At 42.3% G+C, this 25,910-nt stretch overlaps 1 protein-coding gene across 1 annotated transcript; it reads left to right on the top strand.

Moving 5' to 3' along the window:
- Positions 1 to 975: 975 nt before the first annotated feature.
- LOC308321864 (pregnancy zone protein-like) lies at positions 976 to 25,910 on the top strand (the record flags this gene model as incomplete). The annotated part of the gene is made up of 29 exons (XM_080772956.1): positions 976 to 1,149; positions 1,321 to 1,474; positions 3,730 to 3,785; positions 4,559 to 4,576; positions 5,568 to 5,772; positions 6,651 to 6,793; positions 8,819 to 8,989; positions 9,502 to 9,729; positions 10,926 to 10,989; positions 11,135 to 11,280; positions 11,463 to 11,612; positions 13,601 to 13,719; positions 15,259 to 15,484; positions 15,774 to 15,900; positions 16,148 to 16,269; positions 17,403 to 17,454; positions 17,566 to 17,649; positions 18,383 to 18,559; positions 19,436 to 19,508; positions 19,649 to 19,805; positions 20,170 to 20,244; positions 20,828 to 20,993; positions 21,115 to 21,305; positions 22,432 to 22,644; positions 24,020 to 24,144; positions 24,327 to 24,417; positions 24,535 to 24,603; positions 24,918 to 25,023; positions 25,864 to 25,910. 29 exons carry the CDS (start codon positions 976 to 978, stop codon positions 25,908 to 25,910), a joined length of 3,729 nt encoding a protein of 1,242 aa, XP_080629082.1.

Here is a 25,910-nt window from a genome sequence, read left to right as displayed (position 1 = left end):
AGTGGAAGTACATCAGGTTTAAAAAGTCGTCAACTAAAATGTTGAGCGAGGCTCTGAAACAGTAGTGACTGTGAAAGGTCAGATTAACCACACGATGTACACTTGTGTAATGTTGTGTCTCTGTTATGTGTTTTTGTTTGTCACATGATGTTTTATGTGTGGCTGGCTGGCTGGCTGGCTGCAGCAGCAGGGGTGTAATATCTTGTGTTTGTGGGTTAGTTCAATAAGGCAACGTTCTTGAAAGAGTAGACGTTATTTACTTAAAGAATAATTATGAGGCAAGTTGCAAACCGGAGAACAACAGGTCCTGGCGGGCTCTGTATTGAGAATGCAAGAACAGCACCCTGGGAAAGCTGTGTGTAGTCTATAGGGCATTACTAGGCAAACTCTGCAGTGATCAAGACGGATCAATACAACACAGACATGAATAGTCAATTAAGCAAATTTTCTCATATCATCACAGTCTCCATTTTACGCACGTTGACGCAATGCATAGACAGGAGTTTATTGCACCTTGTCCCTTGTCCCTTCCCCCTGTGTGTGTGTGTGTGTGTGTGTGTGTGGGGGGGGGGGGAGGGGGCGGGTGTAACAGTATCTATTTAATAGAGATGATCACTGAGTCTGTCCCCCCTCAGTAGTCATGGCTTTCTCTAGGGTTAAGACGTGGACATGGATTTTAGCTGCCTGTTTAACCTGGATTTGTATCAGTCAAGTAGCAGCAGGACCGTAAGTATACATAGAGCTCCACTACTCATAGCTTTAAAACAATAACAGCCTGTTAAAATGTAGGTCTGCAGTATCACTGGGTTTGATTTTCCCGCTGGGTTGGATATTCTTATTAAAAACAGTATGTATTAGCATTTATTTAACATTACAATTTAGGCATTTACTGTAACAGATAATCAGTAAATCCATGAACATGTTTGTATATAATATATATATATATATATTTTTTTTTACAATTTTAGGCAATACATGGTAGCCATTCCTGCAGTAATGGAGGCGGGTTCTGAGGCCAAGTTCTGTGTGGATTTTAAAAAACCCAACGAGACTTCGACCATGACCATTGTGCTGGTCTCTCAGGAAACGAACAGAACAATCTTCCAGAAGACCTGCGACACACCGTTCTTCGAATGTGGACTATTCCAGGTCACTTTTGTTCAAAAATAAATGATAACTCTTTGTATAATGCATCACTTCTGCAATTTGTCACGTTTCAAATAGTTCAATATCGGTGGATTTTTGCAACGTGAGCGATGACTTCTCAGAGAGATTTTTGAGGTGTCAATCTTTATGTGACTTCTGTATCCATCACTGCAGGCTCCAGCAGAAGAGAATCGAATCTGGAGTGTGGAGGTGGTGGTGAAAGGACAAACATTCCTATCCAGAGAAGTCAGGAAAATCAGGTTCAAATCCTACAAACCCATGACCTTCATCCAGACAGATAAACCAATCTACCTCCCTGGACAAACGGGTAACACTGTCTTTGTTAATATGACATCTTTATTATTTATAACATGAATGAAAGGATAGGCTTAACATCAGTGTTGTTTTCGTTGACTAAAACTAAGACTAAATATACTGACAATTTCGTCGACAAATAAAAACTAGACAAAGAATGTTAGGAAGGGACTAGTGGACAAGAGATCCAGTATAAGTCATTTTACACTTGGTTGCATGCTGAAAATAGCTGATCTACAAGCTCACAACGCGCCGCGACGCAACGCGTTGTGAGCTTGTAGATCGGCTATTTTCAGCAAGTGTAAAAACACTCATTACGACGGCATCAAGACCCGCCAAAATACATTTTAGTCGACTAAATCAACTGTAGATTTAGTCGACTAAAATCGTATGACATTTAGTCGACTAAAACTAGACTAAACACTAGAACATTCCAGGCGACTAAAATGTGACTAAAACTAAGTGAAAACTATTCAAGAGACTATGACTAAAACTAAAATAGAAATTTGCTGCCAAAAACAACACTGCTCAACATTTAATTCAATGACAATCTTAGATGTCAAATACATTAAATAATGGAAGGGTTACAGAAACCGGTTCTGAGTCGACAACAACAGTCAATTCCATTTATTAATGCCGTTCCTATTGATTCCTTAGTGCAGGGGTGTCAAACTCATTTGGGGCGAGGGCCGCATTGGTCAAAAGGTCACTTGATGGGGGCCACAACCAGTTGCGGACGCACGCTCGATGTCTCAAGCCCAACACACACCGGCTCCGTCACGACGCGGCGCGTCAGCGCACGTCAGACGCCGCCGGTGTGCGATAGGTTCATTGAAAATGATGGAGGCGGCTGTTTTGACGCGCAGCGTTCGCAGACGGTGTGGGAGGCCCTTCAGTCAGTCACTGCTATAATATCTATCTATCTATCTATCTATCTATCTATCTATGCTCAGACCCAGCCAGCCAGCCAGCAAGCCACACACATAGTGCTCAGACCCAGCCAGCCAGCAAGCCACACACATAGTGCTCAGACCCAGCCAGCCAGCCAGCCACACACAGTGCTCAGACCCAGCCAGCCAGCAAGCCACATACATAGTGCTCAGAGCCAGCCAGCCACACACATAGTGCTCAGACCCAGCCAGCCAGCAAGCCACACACATAGTGCTCAGACCCAGCCAGCCAGCAAGCCACACACATAGTGCTCAGACCCAGCCAGCCACACACACCTCCGTAAGGGAGTGGTTGCACCACTCAAAAAATCTTCAAAAAACTGAAGAGGCTACTGGAGATTGGAGAACCTGATTTGGACATGATCTGATGCAGGACAATGTCACTATGACAGAAAGAGAAGATGGGTCTTCACACATTCACACACACACACACACACACACACACACACACACACGACTTTGTCCCTATAATGTGCACGGCACCGTTCTACTTCATCATATCACGCAAGAGACGCCACACACCAGTATGGAAGAGAGATAGTCACTTACTCACTTGTTGTAACTTGTAGGGATGCCACAAAGTGAACATCAGCCAAATTGAATAGTCGACAGCTCTGCCGATTAATAATCGATTAATTGAACCCACCCCCCATATTAATCAATATCAGATAAAACGTATAAGATTTTATATTATGCACATGCCATGGTCACATAACCATGATTATGTTGAGTGCATGCTTTGATGGTTACAGTTATATAATCAGTTTTGATGAGTAAACCTTTGTGGAGATCTTCTCAGTTCTCATTGTATGCTAGTTACTGCCATTCAGGATGGAAAATGAAATCCATTTGGATTTGGGGAGAAGTAGTTTCATAAGGGGCTGGTATGAAGTACTTGATATAAAGAGAACATGTTCAGTTCACTAGTCTACACTCTACTCTACACCTGCCTTCATTTCATCTGATTGTCTGTCTGGCAGGCACTTAACAAGCAATCGTTAACTGTGTCTGTTAGAGAGAGGGGCAGAGAAGAGTGGCTTTGCTCAACTTGATTTATACTTATATCTCCACTCTGATGAAGGTACATGTTCGATATATCATGCAGCCTTACTTATAAGCCTATATTTTGGCTATTAAAAAAAAAAAAAAAAAAAAAAAAAAAAACTTTTTTTTTTTTTTTTTTTTTTTTTTTGCTTGAGGCTGGCGGGCCACATTAAATGACATGGCGGGCCACATTTGGCCCGCGGGCCTTGAGTTTGACACCCATGCCTTAGTGTGTCGTAGATGATCTTTAACTAATCTAATTTATTTATTGCAGTGAAATTCAGAGTTGTTACCATGGACAGCAAGTTCACACCTGTCGATGCAGGGTTGGTGAGTCATATCTACTTAATATCCACAATATACCTAGAGAATACAGAGAAGAAATACATGTAATATGGTTCAATGTGTTTGAAAATAGATTTCCACAGTCAAATATGTTGTCGGATATACTTTTTCATTAGTTTTTGTTCATTTTTGGGTGAAATATATATTTTTCTTTTATCATGGAACAACACAAAGAAGATTATAGCCACTATTTGATTACGTTGGTACTGTAAATGTAACTTTATAGATGTTTGGAGTGGCTAAGACTCGGTGATCATAAAGCTGTGTTGTACGTTATGTGTTATGTTAGTGTTTTTATGTACTACGGTTATGTGGGAGCTCCAGAGAAATTTCGTTGTATGCTCAGTGTATGCTTTGTGTGCAATGACAAATAAAAGTCTATTCTATTCTATGATAACTTACAGTATAATACAGTAATGGCAGATGAACCAAACCTGCAGCAGTGCATATGTGCTCTTTGACATGCCTCTTGTGTTTAACCAGGCTGGACAAACAGCTCAATGTGGAGCCTCTCTGTTGAAGGTCTTATACGTGTGCATAACATAAATGTTTTAGGGGTTTGTAGATGACAAAAAGGTGCTTTTAGTTTAAATATAGTCTACAACAAGCAAAGAAAAGTTACTATGAAACTTAATCAGTCAGACTGAATGTGGACTCCTTCATGTCCTTGGAGTGCTTTGGTTGTATATAGTGAGACTATGAATCAGAGAATGGTTTCCTGTTTAACAGTCCTTTTTGTTTGTTTTTTCTTCTTGCAGTACAATGTTGAACTAGAGGTAAGACTCACTGTATTGCGTACAGTAACACTATCTACAACACATTTAACTTGATGTTCAGATCCACACAGTGAATGAATAGTGAATGTTACAGCACGTTAAAGGCACCTGGGAATAGTTTTTTCTACAGTGTATTCAGACAATCTTAAATTTCCTCACAGAAAATAATTCAGATAATTCAGACAATCTTAAATTTCCTCACAGAAAATAATTCAGAGAATTCAGAGAATCTAACATTTCCTCACAGAAAATAATTCAGATAATTCAGAGAATCTTACATTTCCTCACAGAAAATAATTCAGAGATCAGACAATCTAACATTTCCTCAAAGAAAATAATTCAGATAATTCAGACAATCTAACATTCCCTCACAGAAAATAATTCAGATAATTCAGACAATCTAACATTTCCTCACAGAAAATAATTCAGAGAATCTTACATTTCCTCACAGAAAATAATGTCCTGAGCAAATCACAGTTTGTCTTCCTACCAAACAGACCACATTTTCACTGTTCTCCTGCTTTGTCGACTTGAGGCATATGGAAAGTGGCATTGGGGGGAAACTCACAACATAAAATCAATGTACACAAACAACACACAGACTTCTTTCACCAAAGCCGAGGTGAAAAGAGTTAGGCAGGGATGCAGCCTGAGTCAAAGTGTCCAATTAACCCATAGAACGGTCAACAACACCAGGCATCCCGCTAGCGGACACAGAAGTCAAATGCCTATATACTGTTTGCAGATGAAGCTGGTGTAACTGTCTCCTACTAAAGAAGGCTTTCAGAAGCACTTTGCACAAATGCTCACAGGCCTGCAGGGCCCTGACAGTAAATCTAGCCAAGACAAAAATTGTGATTAAAAAAAGACACTCTCTTAATTAACTTAATCTTGGGGTTATGAACACCCTCCTCTCCTCTCCTCTCCTCTCCTCTCCTCTCCTCTCCTCTCCTCTCCTCTCCTCTCCTCTCCAACATGTATGTTTGAACAGGATGCTAGTCACAACCGGATTGGACAGTGGGTGAACCAAACAGCCCATGGAAAGATTCTGCAGCTTTCTTACTCTCTGAACCCTGAGGCCCGTGAAGGAAACTACAAGGTTCTTCTGTTCTTCTGTGCTCCTCTGACGGCCTGTCATCAGCATGTTCGAGATAGCGACTGGGAAATATATCATCACTTCAAGGTGGAGAAATACGGTAAGATTTCTTATTCAGAGTGGCCAAATGGTATGCATGTACTGTATGCTACAACAATATTACAATTATTATCTTTATCTCTTCCAAGGGGACTGGCCAGGAGAAGAGATATGTTTTTTTTTTTACCCCGTATTTTAACATATTTCTAAATAAAAAATAACCACAGTAAAAGTAGATCATAAATCAGTCCTTCTTCCATAAATGACAACTGTAAATTGTTCCCAGTTTTGCCAAAATTTGATGTCAAAGTAGAAGCACCCGAGTTGATAGGCATCAATCAAGAGGAATTCACAGCTGAAGTGTGTGCAACGTAAGTATAGAATGACGCGTCAACTTCTCTTGATCATGTTTATATAGTATATAATAATAATATATAGTATATTATACAGTATGTAAGTCTTGAGAGTTTTTGGTCATCAAACATTGAGATATGGCCAATTTGGCCAAAGATATACGTATTTTGAGTAGTAAATGTTTTGTAGATTGTATTTTATTGTATGGGTAAAAAGGATGAAATAAATGGAGGAGACAAAGACATTTTCACGCGCCTATATGCTCCTTATCCCATTCTGACCTGAGATCAGATTCTGAAAATGTCTTCTACATCCTGACAGTTTCTATGTCAGTCGTTCTTCGATTTTTCAAAGATAGCAGACCTACAAGCTCTGCTATTTTTTTATAGCTAAAGCATAACATAATGCTAACACCAAAATGGGTTCCCGTCAAAAATGGGTTATGTTATCAGGTATACAGTGGACAGCCTGTGTCTTATTCTCTGTATGTTATCAGGTATACAGTGGACAGCCTGTGTCTTATTCTCTGTATGTTATCAGGTATACCTATGGACAGCCTGTGTCTTATTCTCTGTATGTTATCAGGTATACCTATGGACAGCCTGTGCCCGGCAAGGCAGAAGTGGAGCTGTGCCGACCTCTACAGAGTAACATCGGCATCCCCTTTAGTATCACCCCAGAACACCCAGAGGGTGTCGCTGACCTTGTTGCGCCCTGTCATAAAGAGAGTAAACAGGTGACGCATGGACATGATGTTAATTCATTAATGCACCAATTATGTACTGGCCATATATAGAGCGTGTCTTGAGTGTACAGGGTTTGATGAGGCCAGATCAACATATGGAATGTCAGAACAGGTCAGCTCCATATATGGAGATCTGAGGGTCACAGTGTAACACACCATTGTCCAGAACCAGCACAAACTCCTCTGGACAGGGCTCAAATCACAACCGACCACCCCTAGATCTCCTTATAGGGAGCTGGCCTGTTCTGACATCACAATGGTGTTCTGACATCTGCATAGACTCCATATTCATGGGCAATGGCATGCATGACAAAGAACTCCATATATGGGCATAAAATGGACACAGACATAATAACTGGCTGGATGCATTTCCATCGTTGCAACGGGCACTGGCCTACTTGGACAGTTTGTAATAGTAATTCTAGTTTGTAATAAAATTCTAGTTTGTAATAATATACAATTCTAGTTTGTAATAATAAATAAATGTTGAATGATACAGGGGTCGAACTTTTCAACTTATCTTCATGTAATTGGTCCTCACTAATGTTCATGATAAAAAATAGCAAAACAAAAACAATCTACTCAGTCTGTGTCTCTTAGGAGGGCTGTGGGCAGTCGAGAAACACGTCCACCAGTGACATCATCGTTAGGCAGATTGTTATATTTAGAATTGTATTATCGTGAGAAGGATGACTTCCATTATCGTATTGCAACCTTTCAGGAATGGAAAGCCTGACGTTCGTATTGGCTTGGATTCCCCATCGATGATGTCACTGGTGGACGAGTTTCTGAACTGCCCCACAGCCCTCCTATGAGACACAGACCGAGTAGAAAAAAAAACTGTGCTATACTTTTATTTCAATATACCTCATCATTTTTGAGTGTTTTCTCTCTCTCTCTCTCTCTCTCTCTCTCTCTCTCTCTCTCTCTCTCTCTGTTGAACAGACGGACAAGACAGGCTGCGCCACCTTTACTTTCAAGATGTCAACCTTTACCAGGATTGCCCAAAAGGCTCTTACTGATATGCTGCATCTTAATGCCAAAGTAGAGGAAGATGGAACAGGCAAGTCTTACTGATATAATACTGCATCTTGATGCTAAAGTAGAGGAAGATGGAACAGGCAAGTCTTACTGATATAATACTGCATCTTAATGCCAAAGTAGAGGAAGATGGAACAGGCAAGTCTTTGATACGTTTCCAGAAATAACTATACGATTCAGTGGCTCATCATCGTTTAGTGTATAATGACATTTTTCTAACACTGAATTACTAACCATTTTGACCTGCATGGGAACGATTCTGCAAATGTCTTCTGAATCCTGACTGTTTTCTTGAATGTCAGTCGTTCTCAAACACTTTCATGTCACTTTTCACGATTCTTCAAAAATAGCAGACCTACAAGCTCGTAAGCGCGCCACTCGGTGGTGCGCTATGAGCTTGTAGATCTGCGATTTTTGAGTGGTGCAACCACTCCAAGGAACAGCAATGTCCGTGTTCACCTATGTGCCTATGTGACGTTAATGAGCACATGAGCACCAGTAAAAGACTGAGTACCAGTAGGGGGCGCTGTTTTGCCAGAAACAGAGAGAGGGAAAGTGCTGCACTGTTGCCTGCTAATGAGAGAGAGAGAGAGAGAGAGAGGGGGGTGGGGGGGAGTTGCACCACTCAGTTCACACGGGTGTGATTTTTCAATAGCTAAAGCATAACATGATGCTAACACCAAAAGGGGCTCCCGCCACCAAAATGGGTTAAATGACATGGACGTTTTTTTCTCCACAGGCACTACACAGAAACAAGGGAAAGGAATCTCTGTCTCATATGTTATTGGAAGACTTTCCTTTATTCAAACACCCAAGGTGTACGAGGCCCGATCAGTGATTGAAGGAAAAGTAAGTCCAAATAATAATGGTTTCACAATTAGCTGCTTCAGACTATAGTACAGTTCTATATATGCATCTGACCATAATGCATTCCGTATAATAATGTTACTTTGTATTTTTCCGACAGGTCAAAGCCGTGTACTTGAATAACACGGCCATTCCCGACACCATGTTGTACATGTTTGAAGGTAAAAGATGGTCACCGCGTAGCACAGTGAACGTCACCACTGACAGTGACGGCGTGGCCAGTTTCTCATTCGACACGTCGTCCACTTCCCGAGGAGAGATCTTTCTCAGAGTAAGTCTTGAGGGTTTCTTTTTGTTGTTTTTAACCACCTGCATGCATGGAGCATGCATTCACAATTAGTGAAGTACAAAGTACAAAACATTGGTTACCTTAACGAGCCTTAACGAGCCAAAACGAGCCAAAAATTCAAAGGCGACCGGGCTTTCTCAGTAATTGCCCCCAAACTCTGGAATAGTCTCCCACTACATATCAAATCCAGCCCAACCATCGACAGTTTCAAATCCTCCCTAAAAACTCACCTTTTCTCCATTGCCTTCAGCTCCTAGTCCTGTGAATGTTTTAAACATTTTTGTTGTTATATTGTATTTTTCTTATACTATGAAGTATTGCTAAACGTTTATTTTAATTTTGTATTTTATGATGTAATTTTAATATGGAAAGCACTTTGGGTCAACTTCTGTTGTTTTTAAATGTGCTATATAAATAAAGGTGACTTGACTTGACTTGACTTGGTTATAATAAATCACATATTTTTCATTTGACCTTTTGCTGTGGTGATAAAGGCTAGCGTGCTACCAGCGATAGAACACCATGGACACAGAACACCGCACTATCAAAATGCGGAACATCAGATGTCCCTGGTCCAGGAGGCCACCGTCGACACCAAGACCGTGAGCTCACTGGAGGTGAAGAAGACGGAGAACCCACTGATCTGTAATGGAGAAAACCACATCACCGTCCACTACACTGTAGTTGGAGAGACTGCAGGGCCCGTGGACCTGATGTACCTGGTGAGACGCACGCACGCACGCACGCACGCACGCACGCACGCACACACACACACACACACACACACACACACACACACACACACACACACACACACACACACACACACACGCAGTGTCAACCTAACCTACGCCTACCTATTTAGATCTGATCTGGTGACCTCATTGTGTCCACTTTCATAATAATAATAAACTTTATTTGCATAGCACCTTTCATGTACATAAATGCAACTCAAAGTGCTTCAGGGCAGAACATAACATACATGCTGTTGTTTATTACTGGTTTCACTTGTAATTAATTGGCATGCCACAGTCTGCTGGAAAATTCAAATGAAGTCTGTTAATCCAATACCGTTTAATAACTTTTTGATAACCATATGTCTCTGTCTGTAGAATGTGCACCAGTCAACAAAAATATGTTCTGAGCCATATGTGCTGTATATCTATGTGTATAATGTAATTTATATTTGCACTGTGCTGATGTTATGAACCATATGTCTACTGTACTAACTCAGCTATAGCTTTATGTTGTCTGAACAAACGTTAAAAATCACACCCGTGTGAAGTGAGGGGCGCTCTTATCATCTTACAACATGATGATCATGTAAACTCCCTTTATTGTCAATGACGTTTTTAAAACAAACATTAAACTTCCTTTATTGTCAATGACGTTTTTAAAACAAACATTAAACCTGTATATCAAAAAATGCCATTGACAATGAACGGAGAACTAATGTTTGTGTTGTCTGAACAAACATTAACATTGACAATGAACAAAGAATTTACGTCATATAGGGCTGTATTTTGTGTGTCTTAAGTACCAGGACTTATTCCCTAACTTGAGTAAACTAAAGACCTGGAGGCATGATCAATGCCATTTGGCTATTCTGAGTGGCCAAAGAGCATGGATCACGCCTCCAGGTCTTTAGTTTACTCAAGTTAGGTAATAAGACCTGATACTTAAGACATGCAAAATACAGCCCATAGTGTCTGAACAAATCGGCATATGCATGTCTGTGGGAACCCTTGGCCAATAAGGGACCACCATTCTTGATGATGTACAATGATTAGAGCGCCCCACACTTCACACGGGTGTTCTTTTTACAAAATATGCATATACTGTACATGACCATGTACATTTACATAAGAGAGCTTATTTCCATTCTCCTCTCCTCATTCTGTCCTTTCTGTGTCAATAGATTTTATCCAGAGCAGCTATTATAAAGGAAGGACTTGTAAGCGTTCAGGTGCTGGATTCTCCAGGTAAGTAATCAACAGCAACAAATACAACAAGCACTGATTATCTCTAATGTACCAATACATAAACACACTTAGATTAAAGGAATATAAATAAAACATTCTAGCTGATACATTGACAAACTTCTAACTGCTGTGTGTTTCCATGCAGTCACCGATGGCGAGATCTCCTTCAGGTTGGATGTCACCCCAGAAATGGCTCCATTGCTCCAGGTGCTTGTGTACACCGTCCTCCCCAGTGAGAGAGTCATTGCTCACAGTGCAGACTTCACCACAGAGAAATGCTTCCGTAATAAGGTCAGTTCAGGTCTCTTTTGTGCCAATTAATGTTCATGTGATCTCAAGGGATCCCGGTAACCTTGTCTGGTCACTGTGGAGGATGAGGTGTCAGGAGAAGGGTTTTTTTGTGAGTGGGGCTAACATGATTTATTGCAGGTGTCGAGGTCTGTATTCAAGGAGATGTTTTGTTTACATGTCAGGTGGTTCTGGAGTTCTCTCCATCCATGGCGATCCCCGGAGAGAAGAATACACTGCAGGTGACGGCCATTGCAGGCTCGCTGTGTGGTGTCAGTGCCATCGACCAGAGTGTTCACATCAAGGAGCCAGGGAAGCGGCTGGGTGCAGACAAGGCGAGTAGTACCTTCCATTCAATGCAGACATGGTAGTTAAAAAGGTCCTTCTTCACACTTACTTCAAGGACAGGTGCGTAGGAGCAGGCAGTCAATGCATGAACAAACTGTCTTTACTTACGGCAAGTATGTATTGACCAGTAAGACGCGCTGAAGGCGAGAAGCTGGAACAACAGGTCAGGCGCCGGGGCCTCCGTCCAGTTAGGGCCCAGGTACGGCCGGGCCTTAGTTTTCGTTCCTGTTCCTAGTTTTCGCTGGCTGCGATAATAACTGAACTCTGACCGGGGAGGGAGTCTAGGAGGTACAGTAGGTGGGTTATTTCCTGAATATTTCAAAAGAAGTTGAAAAAGGTTGTTTTATTTGTGGAAAATCTGAATCTGTTGGAAATATCAATGTGGTGTTAGATAAATGGCACACTATCAAGAAAATATTAACATGGCTGCTACGAACTGTTCTAAAGTCTACTAGGGGTTTTACTGCCCGTAACAGGTATGCAAGAACAACACGGCTCATAAAAGAGTTATCAATACTCAATTCACGATAACTTATAAAGTGCATAACGAATGATGAACAGAATGTCTCTGTGAGCCCAGAATGAATACGGAATGACTTACATTACATGAGGTTCAGGCATCTGTCTAACAAAAGAACCAACCTAAGACATAAGTAGACCGGCTGGAGGGAAGGCCACACGCAGCAGTGTTCCCACCCCAAAGTCCAAGCAAAGACTGAGCTTTATAGTCCAGGTAGCGAGGCCTGAGCTGCCACAGACAGGACCAATCCAGGGGCTGATCAGGCTCCAAGCCGGGCCCTCCTACTTCATGTCAAACAGGTCTACTGTATACCATCATGATTTTGGCTCTAAACTCTTGTCTTTGAACAGATTTTTGCCCTGTCGCGAGTCAAGAAATCATCCCCTATTCCACAAACACTTGAAGATGCTCAATCCTGTTTTCCTGTGAGATCAAAAAGATACGTTGGACACCGCGATAATGACAAGGACGCCTACACTGTGTTTAAGGTATACCGTATATATGTGCCTCAATTTAAACTAAAATGGTCAAGGATACATTATTTCTGCTTTTAATTACGTTATCGCTGAAATACATTGTATACGGCTACTTTCTACTTTACCGTGACATGTTTTTGTGTCAATTTAATCTAGAATCTGGGACTGTGGATGGCAACAAATTTGCTCACAAGAACACCTGCCTGCATCATGTTCAGAGGAATAGAGTACTACAATCAGAGAAGTAAGATCCAGATACACATTATTATGTACAGTAAGAAGCATGAATTCAGCTGATTTCAGTGTGTTTGCTATCATTGTCTGAATTCTGGGTGAATGTTTGAAGTGCTTCCAAAGTTACAGATTCCAGACCACACCCATTGTAGCTGTCGCAGGTTCAATGGAATGTCCACGCGTCACACAGATGTCTAATTTGGTTTTATTTTGACATGCAACTCCTCCAAACAGTCACCAAAGACAGAACTACAATAAAGAAACAAAGACATTTTGTTCAGTTGAGTCCATAGTACACATGAAGCAGAGAGTCCTCTAGTTAGTGAGACCAATTTAACAAACAAAGTCTGCAGTTACACAATAAACAATATATACCGTGTGTGCGCCTTTGAATGTGTGCAGATTAACTAAATATCGTCTCTCTCTGACGTTCCCAAAAAAATGCTAGGAACTCAGTTCAACCTCTGACCCTTACTGACAGGTGACGGTCTGGTCATGTGACTCACTCCTTTTGCCTTGTGATATAGCCTTTTAACATATTTATTGTCGTTTTTTAATTCTATTTATTCATAATGAAATGAACCCAAAATATGCATGAACTTACATAAGCAAATCCACCTTAATATTATTTATATTTATAACTGAAAACACTGTCTCTCTCTCTCTCTCTCTCTCTCGTTCTGGGACAGTTAGACCCATGGCTCGTCATGGTTACGAAGGAGAAGTATGGATGTCGATGTCTCAGGGTGGTGCAGGGGCAGGTGCAAATGGTCACGGTGCAGGCCGTGCTTCAGTTCCTCCGCCCATACAGACCATCCGCTCCTTCTTCCCAGAGACATGGATCTGGGACCTGGTGGAGGTGGGGTGAGTACAACATGAGCATTAGACATTCTCTTTTTTTCTTTCTTTTCTTTTCCTTTTTTTTATCCCACGATTTTGTAACTCATTTTTCACCCCTGTGTCAATCATCTAATGTGATCCTGGGGGACTAGGTTGGTGGAGGGTGTGTAACGGGGAGAGCAACGGACTTGAACTCATGCTTCCTTCATGCCTGAGTGTCCAAGTTGCTCCTTTTACACCTGACAGGGGGGAGTTTCCCTGGTTGGACGTAGCGCGTGGAAGGAACACGTTATTCCAACCAGTTCCTTTCCCCTCCATCAGGCACCCCGGCTGGCCAGGGGGAGGCAGTTTAGAGACCAGGATTACTGCATGTTTTTTGTGAGCGTACCTACCCTAGGGGACACGGGGGGAACATGTGAGGGTACCTACCCTAGGGGACACTGGGAGAACATGTGAGCGTACCTACCCTAGGGGACACGGGGAGAACATGTGAGCGTACCTACCCTAGGGGACACGGGGAGAACATGTGAGCGTACCTACCCTAGGCGACACGGGGAGAACATGTGAGGGTACCTACCCTAGGGGACACGAGGAGAACATGTGAGGGTACCTACCCTAGGGGACACGAGGAGAACATGTGAGGGTACCTACCCTAGGGGACACGAGGAGAACATGTGAGGGTACCTACCCTAGGGGACACGGGGAGAACATGTGAGGGTACCTACCCTAGGGGACACGGGGAGAACATGCAAACTCCACACAGAAAGGCCCTTTCGACATTCTCTTTTTTTACCCGTACTGGGCGGGAACCCCTTTTGGTGTTTTTAGCAATATGTTATGCTTTAGCTGTTGAAAAATAGCAGATCTAACAAGCTCATATAGCCCGTAGGTCTGCTATGTTTGAAAAATCGTGAAAATGAGGCGCAAATCATTGAATTATATTCTTTCAGAGCGAACTTTTTTTTTAAGATATTTTTTTGCGGCTTACACCTTTTATTGTTTTTTTTAAGGGACAGACAGTAGGCTGACAGGAAACGGGAGAGAGCGAACGTTTTTAACTCAGATCTTTGCTTCTGGGGAGGTCCCTGAAAACAACATATTTTCAGATGGGGGGGGGGGGGGGGTCTGCAGCCAAATGCAGATAATTCTGGGGCTCCGTGACATGAAAAAGGTTGAGCACCACTGACATAGAAACATAGGTTTATCAGAAAACTGTCAGGACTTTGTAGAATCGACCTCAGGTCTAAATGGGTCAAAGGAAGGTACGTTTATACTAGAGGTTTTTAGGTACATAGGCCAGCTTGTAAATGGTGTGTCATTTGATACGCTAATCACAGAACAGGACGTTTGTGACACACAAAGTCCCTTCAATATATTGTGTTATATCTCTTATGGTTTTATTAGCTTTAGCTCTAGTCATTTTATTTCATGTTAATTTGAAGTAAAGATACTTTATCAGAAAGGAAAAAACCTATAGCACATGATCATCTTAAACAATAGTAACAGCTTTTATTATTTACCCGTCTGTCTGTCTGTCTGTCTGTCCATCGTCCTTCCATGCAGGGACTCGGGAAAAGAGGACGTGTCCCTCACTGTCCCAGACACCATCACCACATGGGAGACGGAGGCTTTCTGCTTGTCCTCCACCGGCTTCGGTCTCGCTCCTCCCAAGGAGCTCAAAGTCTTCCAGCCCTTCTTCCTGGAGCTCAGCCTGCCTTACTCCATCGTCAGGGGAGAGACATTTGTTCTGAAGGCTACCGTCTTCAACTACCAGTCCAGCTGCATCATGGTTCGTTCGTTCTGCCTGCAGGATTTGAGGCTATAGGAGTAGATGTTTTTGTCACTTTGTATCCACAATGCCACATCATCGCCTAGCACGCTTTGCTTGTCTTATTTTGTCGTGATTTACTATATATTTATGGTTGTTATTTTAGCACTGAATGCTCATTGACTGCTGCTTCTCTTCATGGTTGTATTTTATCTTGGTTTTGTAAAGCACTTTGTATTCACTGAAAAGCGCTTTGCAAATAAAATGTATTTGTATTTGTATTATTAATTATCCTCCACTCTTCCCTCAGGTGAGTGTGACTCCCAGCCCCTCATCAGATTACACTCTCTCAGCCATCCCTGATGAAGAGTACTCCTCCTGTGTCTGTGCCAACGGCCGCAAGACCTTCCGCTGGACTATGGATGCCTCTGTCCTGGGTGAGACCTGCGCTCTATGCCTTTATCTTGTACTACAGTTTGTCACATTCAAACCAATAGAATTATATAAGATGTTTATTACCCACACTCATGGAAACGTCGCCTTCGGGTTCGTGTGACACATAATCAACCCCCACATGACACAAGGACAGTAGTCTTCTAGTACTATTATTATTATTATTTCCTGACCCCTATCTGCATACTGTATTATCAGATATGCTGACTGTTGGTTGTGGATGTTTTCCAGAGGTTGTCAACGTGACTGTGAGCGCTGAGGCGGTGTCGTCCCACGCATCGTGTGACAACGAGATAGTCAGCGTGCCAGAGAGAGGCCGCATCGATGTCGTCACGCGCTCTCTGATCATCAAGGTATAGGCGGAAGTTGTGAAAGAACGAAACCCAAAGAAAAACCTAGAATTGTAATCAATGGCTCTGAAATTTGCCAGGTTCCACATACTAAATTCTAGACGAACATTTAAATTGGAAACAACATATTGATGCTGTATGTATGAAGTCTATGAAGATGCTTGGTATGTTGAGAAAAATCTGCCCTTTTGTTCTTCCTTCATGTCATTTAACACTCTATTATAGCTTAATTTTCCCTCATATTAATTACTGTAATATTGTCTGGGCTGCTACATATTCAACACATCTCACTAAATTACTGATCATTTCTGAGAATGATTTCACATTCAAATCGGTATGAGCCGTCTGCCCTGCTCTTTATTAAATATTCACTATTACCCATTGACAAAGTAAACGTTTTTCAGACCTGTTTATTTATGTTTAAATTAAAAAAATGCATACAAGACATTCCGTCTTCTTTTTACAATTTCTTCCGTGTTACTTCTGACATTCACTCCTACCCCACAAGGCAAAGAGATCATTTTGAATTACCCTATTGTCGCACTTCCAAACATCAATCTTTCATCAAATTTAGAGGCCCTCATCTATGGAACTGCTTCACTTAAATCCTCATTATCCTTGCCAATATTCAAAAAACCTCTAAAGAAATATCTTATTTCTTCCACTTATTTCTTCCACTCTTCCACTATTTCCCTAACCCAGATTACATGTTTTACTTTGACGCGTTATATTTTCTTTTGTGTGTTTGTTGTTGTATTGTTTATTTCGTTTTTCGTGCAGTCTGTGTTTTTATTTATTTATTGCACAGCTGCCCCCCTTTGCCTTGTAGTCTTTTGTACTGTTCTGTATGAACTTTTAATCTGTTTAAACCAATGACCTCTTCCTACAGGAAAGGATTCCAAATAAGCCTGCTGGCTTCTTCCCTTCCTTGCATTGTATTTTTGTTATTGTTATTGTCTATTTTTTGTACTACGTGCTAAATAAATAAACCTAAATAAATAAACCTAAACCTTGTGACAGTTGTGAATGTGATTTATAATCTTTAAAAGTTTTTTATTATAGGCTTAATTCCCTTTTTTCCCCTTCTTCTTCTTCTGAATGAACTGAAATCCTTTTCTGCCTTCCTCTCCTTGCAGGCAGAGGGAACAGAAGTGACTCAGACCTACAACTGGTTGCTGTGTCCAAAAGGTGAGTGTGGATCGAGTGTACAGTACATGAAGGGTATAAGTACCATTATGGTACAATCCAAAGTTTATGTGCCTAACGTGATTATTTCATATCTCTATATCCCTGTCTTAGGAGAGACTTTGACAGAGGAAACCCAGCTCCAACTCCCTGATAACGTGATCGTGGGATCTGCCCGTTGTTCTGTATCCGTCCTGGGTAAATAGACTTGTGTTTTCTGCTCTTTTGTATTCAGTGCATTTCCTCTTTAATGTCTTTATCACAAACTACAGTGGGGAAGGACGGGTTAGAGAAAGGAGATTACCAGCTATGACATAATTTACAAGCAAGATTCAAACCTCACGTCATTGCAACTATAGGTCTCAGCTATTGTCTGTCCCTCCTATGCTGTCTCCCTTTCATCTGTCCTATTGTCTCTCCTACAGTGTCTCTTTCATATCTTCCTGCTGTCTGTCTCAACAAGTTGTCCTAATATATATATATATAGCGTGTGTGTGTGTGTGTGTGTGTGTGTGTGTGTGTGTGTGTGTGTGTGTGTGTGTGTGTGTGTGTGTGTGTGTGTGTGTGTGTGTGTGTGTGTGTGTGTGTGTGTGTGTGTGTGTGCGCGCGCGTGCGTGTGCATGCGTGCGTGCGGTCTCTATACTGCCTCCCCCTGGAATAACATGTTTCTTCCACACTCTACATGTAGACAAAACGGGAAAGGGTGCACACCAGTGTTGGTGAGGTGCTGGCCTAAGACAGTAAATAAGTAAAAAAGAGAAAAAGGCCGCACACTCGTATAGCCACACTGCTGTATATTTATTATTATCCAACGTTTCAACCTTTCGGCCTTCTTCAGGCCTTCTTCCCTGAAGAAGGCCTGAAGTAAATAATCAGTCTAACAGCCTCTCTCTCTCTCTCTCTCTCTCTCTCTCTCTCTCTCTGACGACAGGCGACATCCTGGGCCGTGCCATGAAGAACCTGGATGGACTGCTGAGGATGCCGTATGGATGTGGGGAACAGAATATGGCGCTCTTAGCTCCCAACATCTACATCCTGGAATACCTGAAGAACACAAACCAGCTGACAGCGGCCATCAAGGAGAAGGCCTTTCCCTTCCTGGTCAGCGGTGAGTCCAACTCTCCTTTATCTGGATTGTTTTCATTCGTTATGTCAACCAGAGCCATAGAGAAAGAAAGACAAGAGTTACGACATTGAGGGGGCAGAAAACCTGAGCGCTCGAGCGCTGTTCATGCAGCCCTGGAGAGTGACAAGCTGGAGTTTGAAAAACATTGTTTTCAACGAGGGCGGCGCAAATATCAGCAATTTTAGGCATGTGTGCAACATGACAACTGTTTTAAATTATTGTACAGTGATTGTACAGTGGGCTGTTGCCTGAGTCCAGTGCATTCTGCCAACTTCCGGACCAGGTCCAGGACATTGTCACTCTTCGCCATAACACTTCGCCATAACACGTAGCTCTGTGTTTCTCTACGGCTCTGATGTCAACTATCAACTTTACTTCCAGAGTGTGATGTCGGCAATCTATACCCACAACAACAACATTCTGGAGATTATATATTTGTCTCTTATCATCACCCTTCTTCAGCACGGCATAGCTCGCCCACAATGTTGTGTATTTAACATGACTTTATATAATTGCCATGAAGTAAACTAAACCCAGGACTTTAACAATAACCATGAAGTAAACTACATGCAGGCTACCAGAGTTTGGCAACCGTTTCTAACCTACTTTGCGGTAGTATTTTCTACATAGTCATTGGCCATCCCCCCCCCCCCCCCCCCCCCAGTTCAGTTATTGTTGATGTCATTAATGTACAATTTATTTTTTATTATTGTATTTCAGACTTTTATATTTTTTACATGGATGTTGAGTACTGGTGTTGTTGTTGTTGGTTTGTCCTGTGTCTGTCATGTATCTGTTGTCTGTCCTGTCTTATGTACAAAGAACTTCAATAAAAATACTTGAATAAACTACATGCAGGCTACCAGAGGCAACTAAACTACAAGCACCGTGGAGCCTACAGCACGTTTGGAACTGGACCAGGGAACACTTGGTGAGAACCCTGTATAATGAATGCCTGCTGGGTGTGTGGGTGGACCGTCAAATGCACATTTATGGGCTCAAATGCCCAAATAGCACATATACAACTTGAGCATTACATAATGTAGTGAACGTGTATTTGTCCATCATCAGGTTGACTGCATTTGTCCTGAGAGCTTTTGTCCAGGCGAAGTCTTTCGTCTTCATCGACCAGTCCAACATAGAGCAATCAAAGACCTGGCTGGAGAGTAAACAGCAGGACAACGGCTGTTTTGAACAATCTGGAAAACTCTTCAACAACAGAATGAAGGTACGAGTGAGGAGGGATTAGGTCTATGGTACACACAGCGTAAATAATTAGTGTATCACCTTCATAATGTCATATTAAGAGAAGAGGTATTGGGGAATAATATATCTCTGCTGCAGTGTCGGAAGAAATCACAAAACCTTTCAGGAAGTGAAACATATGCATTTTTCAGGAAATTAAGAAAACCTTTTATTTTGAAAACAAAGCAATACTGCCTCATCAAAGTTGGTATTGGTATAATATGACTTATATTATTATCAGTTACTTGCATGAGAGGGGGAGAGGTGGTGGAGTTAGCTGCTTTAGCAGACAGTTTGGTGTCCTCCTGACAGCAACCATAATTATGTAAATGTGTGTTTTAATGCAGGGTGGAGTGTCGGATGAAGTGACTCTCAGTGCTTACATCACTGCTTCGTTCCTGGAGATGAATTCGTCACATACAGTAAGTGATGTCATGCCTACACATACAGTAAGTCATGTCATGCCTACACATACAGTAAGTCATGTCATGCCTACACATACAGTAAGTCATGTCATGCCTACACATACAGTAAGTCATGTCATGCCTACACATACAGTAAGTCATGTCATGCCTACACATACAGTAAGTCATGTCATGCCTACACATACAGTATGCTAATCTCATGCCTACACATACAGTAAGTCATGTCATGCCTACACATACAGTATGTTAATCTCATGCCTACACATACAGTAAGTCATGTCATGCCTACACATACAGTAAGTCATGTCATGCCTACACATACAGTAAGTCATGTCATGCCTACACATACAGTATGTTAATCTCATGCCTACACATACAGTATGCTAATCTCAATTAGAACCCACGATGTCCCTCATGCTCAGCTGTGCTTCACATCCACATACGTCGTTGTATGACAGCGTCGTGCAAACGTTTTGAAAGGTTCACAATCTATCGCGAGTTGCTATTTTCACAAATTCTGCCCCCTAAAAAGCAATACTTTGTATTTGTCTGTAATGCCTGTCTGTGTGTCTCTCTGTAGGATCCTGTGGTGAAAAGCCTGTCCTGTCTGAGGGAGGCCATCGGTGTGTCCATGAAGACCAACACCTACACCACAGCTCTGCTGGCCTACGTCTTCTCTCTGGCGGGGGAAACGGAGACGCGTGCACTGCTCCTACAACACCTGGACAAGATCGCATCACAAGATGGTGAGAGATAGAAAGACGATGCATTTAAATGATTACTGCATTACTGCTGCATGTTGTCACTGTGCATTTACCAGTAAAGGTTGGTTTTAACGAATGCTTGTTTTGTTTGTTGGTTCCCCAGGAGGGTTCCTGCATTGGTCTCAGACCTCCGCCGAGACTTCGGCCTCTCTGTCCGTAGAGATCACCTCCTACGTGCTGCTGGCCAAGCTTGCCAGCCCTGAACCTAGCGCTGCAGACCTGGGTGATGCTGCTCGCATCGTGAGGTGGTTGGCCCGCCAGCAGAACTCATACGGTGGCTTCTCCTCCACACAGGTTCGGGCTCAAATAATATGTCCCACGATACAGTATCTGTCTTAGAAGTGTAAAAGACAGATACAGTATCTGTCTTAGAAGTTCCGGGCGTTTGCGGGGCACGGTGGCACAGTTGGTAGTGCTGTCGCCTCACAGCAAGAAGGTCCTGGGTTTGATTCCCGCTCGGGACGCTGTGGGTGCTGGCGGCGTGTTTCCTCCTCCGCGTCATCAGTGCCCATACCCGAAGGTGGGGTTGGCGAAAGGGCCTTTCTGTGTGGAGTTTGCATGTTCTCCCCGTGTCCCCTAGGGTAGATACCCTCACAAAAACATGCAGTAATCCTGGTCTCTAAACTGCCTCCCCCTGGCCAGCCGGGGCGCCTGATGGAGGGGAAAGGAACTGGTTGGAATAACGTGTTCCTTCCACGCGCTACGTCCAACCAGGGAAACTCCCCCCTGTTAGGTGTAAAGGAGCAACTTGGACACTCAAGCATGAAGGAAGCATGAGTTAAGTCCGTTGCTCTCCCCAGGTTGGCGGAGGGTGTGTAGAGCCCAGGATCACATTAGATGATTGACACAGGGGTGAAAAATGGGTTACAAAATCGTGGGATAAAAATGATATTTAAAAAAAAGAAGTTCCGGGCGTTTCTGTAGATGGGTGTTGTGGTTAAAATGCTCACCTTTGAGTTTGAACCGCTCAAGGGCCCCTTACTGGTCTTTCTTTCTTTTCAAAATCTTTTTATTTTCGTGTTATAACAGTATGGGTGTCAAGTCACAGATTCCTAGAAAAAAAAAATATATATATATCAGATTTTAGTATCAGTGACTGGGGTAAACAAACGTACTGTATGATCGTGGGCAGACATAATGAAAAGACTGTTATTATGCAAAACATGGCCCTTCAAGACAAAAGAAAAACATTTTCTCCCCAATTTAGTACAGCCAATTCCCAATTCCCCGGACTCTCTACAAGTACTCCATCTCTGCTAACCCCCACAGTCAGTCATTGGGAGGGTGAAGAAACTTCATGTACTGTAACTCCTTTTCGTCCCTGTTATATAGTCTGCATGCTTTACTGGTCCGTCTAGATGTCATGTTATGCCCCCATGCTATATAAATAAAGTTTATTTATGGTTTGTGTGCTCTGTAGGACACCGTAGTGGCTCTGCAGGCTCTGGCTCGCTACTCCACTCTGGTCTTCAGCCCAGAGGGCTCCAGCACTGTAACGGTTAAATCCTCCCAGGTGGACCAAGTCTTCCAGGTGGATCAGAGCAACAGACTGCTTTACCAGGAGAGGGCGCTGCAGGACGTGACGGGGAAGTACAGCCTGGAGGTCAAGGGCACTGCGTGTGTCTCAGCGCAGGTCAGCTCACTATCTGTTCAAATGTCATAAGTAATAATGTCATTGTGACCTTGATAGACTACAGGCTTGTAATGGAATCACAGTTTGATAAACATACCGATGTGGGGGGGTGCATCTCTTTGGTCCGATGTACTAACAGTCCCCGACACGCAATAGTCCGACACCCTACCCCAATCCCTAACAGCACGTGGAAGCCATGGGTGAGTCTTAACCGGAGCCTTAGATATAGACAGAGTTACGCAAACTGCGTTCACTTCATGGGGCTTCAGTCCAATGGCGGCTCTTCTACATTGAGAATGCGGGGACAATCACCTGGGACCGGACCGGAAGTAGGCACACATGCATTGGACTCAGGGCAACAGCCCAGCTTTATTGATCTTAAATCCCTTTATTTTAGATAGTTTTGTAGTAATCGTACAACATAAACATTAAAGAGACTTTAGTTGTTACTGTGCAATGCTTTAAAACAGTTGTCATGTCGCACACGTTGCTTAAAATAGCTCTTATTTTGCGCCGCCCTCGTTGAAAACAATTTATTTCCAGCTCCAGCTTTGTCTCACTTCAGGCGCTCGAGCGCTCGGCGTCTGCCCCCTCAATATCGTAACTCTTTTATTAGATGGCTCTGGTCTTAACCAGCCTTGCATGTTGGACCACTGGTATGTCGGATCAACGGATGCCCTGTAACAATACTTTGTAGCAGCATAATACCACGGTCTACTGGATTGTGGTATACAGTATGCTATATGCTTTGGGTATAGAGCGTTTCAGAACAACAAGTGGCCCAGGAAATGAATCTCAATGCATTTTTCCCATAGGCATTTCTTAAAGTATTTATTTAAAGGCGGTTACGCCGCGGACAAAGCCAACTCGCATCGTGACAAATCATGGGCCGATCAAATCATTAGAAAGAATAAAATAAAGGCAGGAGACAACCCTATTTGTTTTGTTTTTCTCCTTATAAATTATTTGATCGGCCCAAAACATTGTGTTCATTGTCATGATTTGTCACGATCGGAGTTGGCTTTGTCCACGGCGTAACTGTCTTTAAATAAATACTTTAAGAAAAGCCTATGGGGAAAAATGCATTGAGATTCATTTCCTCGGCCACTCGTTGTTCTGAAAGGGGGAGGGACTGCGACGCTCTATATGCATAGACAGATAGATGCCTCCTGTGGCTCTGGGGCGTCTGTACTGTATATGTGATGATGTACGGTATATGTGATGCTGTATATGTGATGATGTACGGTATATGTGATGCTGTATATGTGACAAAATGTTCCGTCATGTTCCTTCCTTCGGACGGAACAAACAAATGCCACTTTACTCTTCGGATCTGATCGTACAAATGAAAACTCTATACTTCTGTTTCCTCAAGATGTCTCTTAACTACAACATCCCGACACCAGTTGAGGAAAGCAGTTTGTCCATCAAGGTCACACCCGAGGCCGAATGCAACAGCAACTCTCTGACACGGACGATGACTCTGAAACTACAAAGCCTGTAAGGATCACCTGTAGACACAGACAATACAGCCATGTCAATGACACATTTTCATACACAACAAACACACGCAAAAAAATTATAATAATCACACTAAATATGAAATAAAAAAAAATTACAACTGAATATACCAAAAAATGAGATTCTTGTAAAATACATTATCAAATATTTTATACCTACAGATATACTGGAAATGAAGCAACAACAAACATGGTGTTGGTTGATGTAACGATGCTTTCTGGATTCATCCCAGACCCAGAGTCTTTGAAAAAGGTGAGATATTGTAAACATTTAGTGAGAGAACCTTTTAACAGTATGTTGTACTGTACATGTTTCTATTTGAGTGCAGAGTTCACAGATAACCAGATCAATGTGATGGTTTCTTCACAGCTGAAGATGGCGCCGCTGGTGGATCGTGTGGAGCAGAAGGACGACCACGTCATTATGTATTTCAAAGAGGTGAGAGACCAGTTCACACCAACACATTATTGTTCAATACAAATCAGACCACCTTTAAAACCCATTCTGACCTGAGATCAGATTCTAAAAGCTATGTTTCTATGTCGTCGTTCTTCGATTTTTCAAAAATTGACCAACCAAGCTCGTAGCGCGCCACTCGGTGCTTGTAGATCTGCTATTTTTAAATAGCTAAAGCATGACATAATGCACCAAAACGGGTTCCGGTTAATTCCAAGGGTGAAAATCTAACCTTACAGGTAGGCTAATCTATAGGAACATACTCTTGATCATCTACTGTACATTTCTGCCAACAGTTAACACAAGGAATAGCCATCGACCACGTCTTAGAGCTCATACAGGAAGTCCCAGTTCAGAACCTGAAGCCAGCACTGGTCAAGATCTATGATTACTACCAGCCAAGTGAGTACATGTGTAACGCCCGGGATTCGAACTCGTGCCTCCCACGTGAAAGTCCAACATCTTAACCATTGGACCAAAGGGATATCCCTCTGGACTGGGGGAGATATTAGACTTTTGTGGCCATCAGGCAGAGGCTCTGTGCCACTCTGCTACACATGTAAAGTACAGTACAGTACAGTACAGTACAGTACAGTACAGTACAGTACAGTACAGTACAGTACAGTACAGTACAGTACAGTACAGTACAGTACAGTACAGTACAGTACAGTACAGTACAGTACAGTGTTACACAACCTCTCCTGTGGCTATCTGCATAGACTACAACACTACACTACACAACAGTGCTCCTCCTTTTCTCATAGGATTCATAGGAACTCTTTATTTTCTTGAATATGCAAGACGAGACACAAAAGACAAACAACTTGGCATGTAAATAAAACAAAAACATCAACAGAAAAAACAGAATAAAAAACAAAAACATCATGGGATGTACAGCAACAAGCAACAACAATACATAATTTAAGCATTTTAACAACACAAATCATGTCCCTGGCATGCATTTCTGATGTGGGTCCATGGTCAAATACGCATTCATTTGGGGGTCCTTGACATGAAAAGATTTGAAACCACATGCTGCATTATTATTATTATTTCAGTTTATAAGACTAATCAGTTTAGACGAATAACAGTCTAAGAAGTCCATAGTTTATTCTGACCCCTCCACATTTATACATGATGGATAAAGACTGTTATTCGTCTCAACTGCTCATAATGTTCATGCTGAAACTGACTATAAACGAACATTGGACTAAAATGCAGTGGTGTTTTTGTATCACGCAGGTGACAACATGGAGACAGAATACAGCTATCCTTGTGATTCACAGTAA

Source organism: Protomyctophum bolini (assembly GCF_963924005.1).
Source record: "Protomyctophum bolini genome assembly, chromosome: 9".
Classification (NCBI taxonomy): Eukaryota; Metazoa; Chordata; class Actinopteri; order Myctophiformes; family Myctophidae; genus Protomyctophum; species Protomyctophum bolini.
Note: the sequence above shows the minus strand (reverse complement) of the source record. Positions and strands in the feature narration are given on the sequence as shown.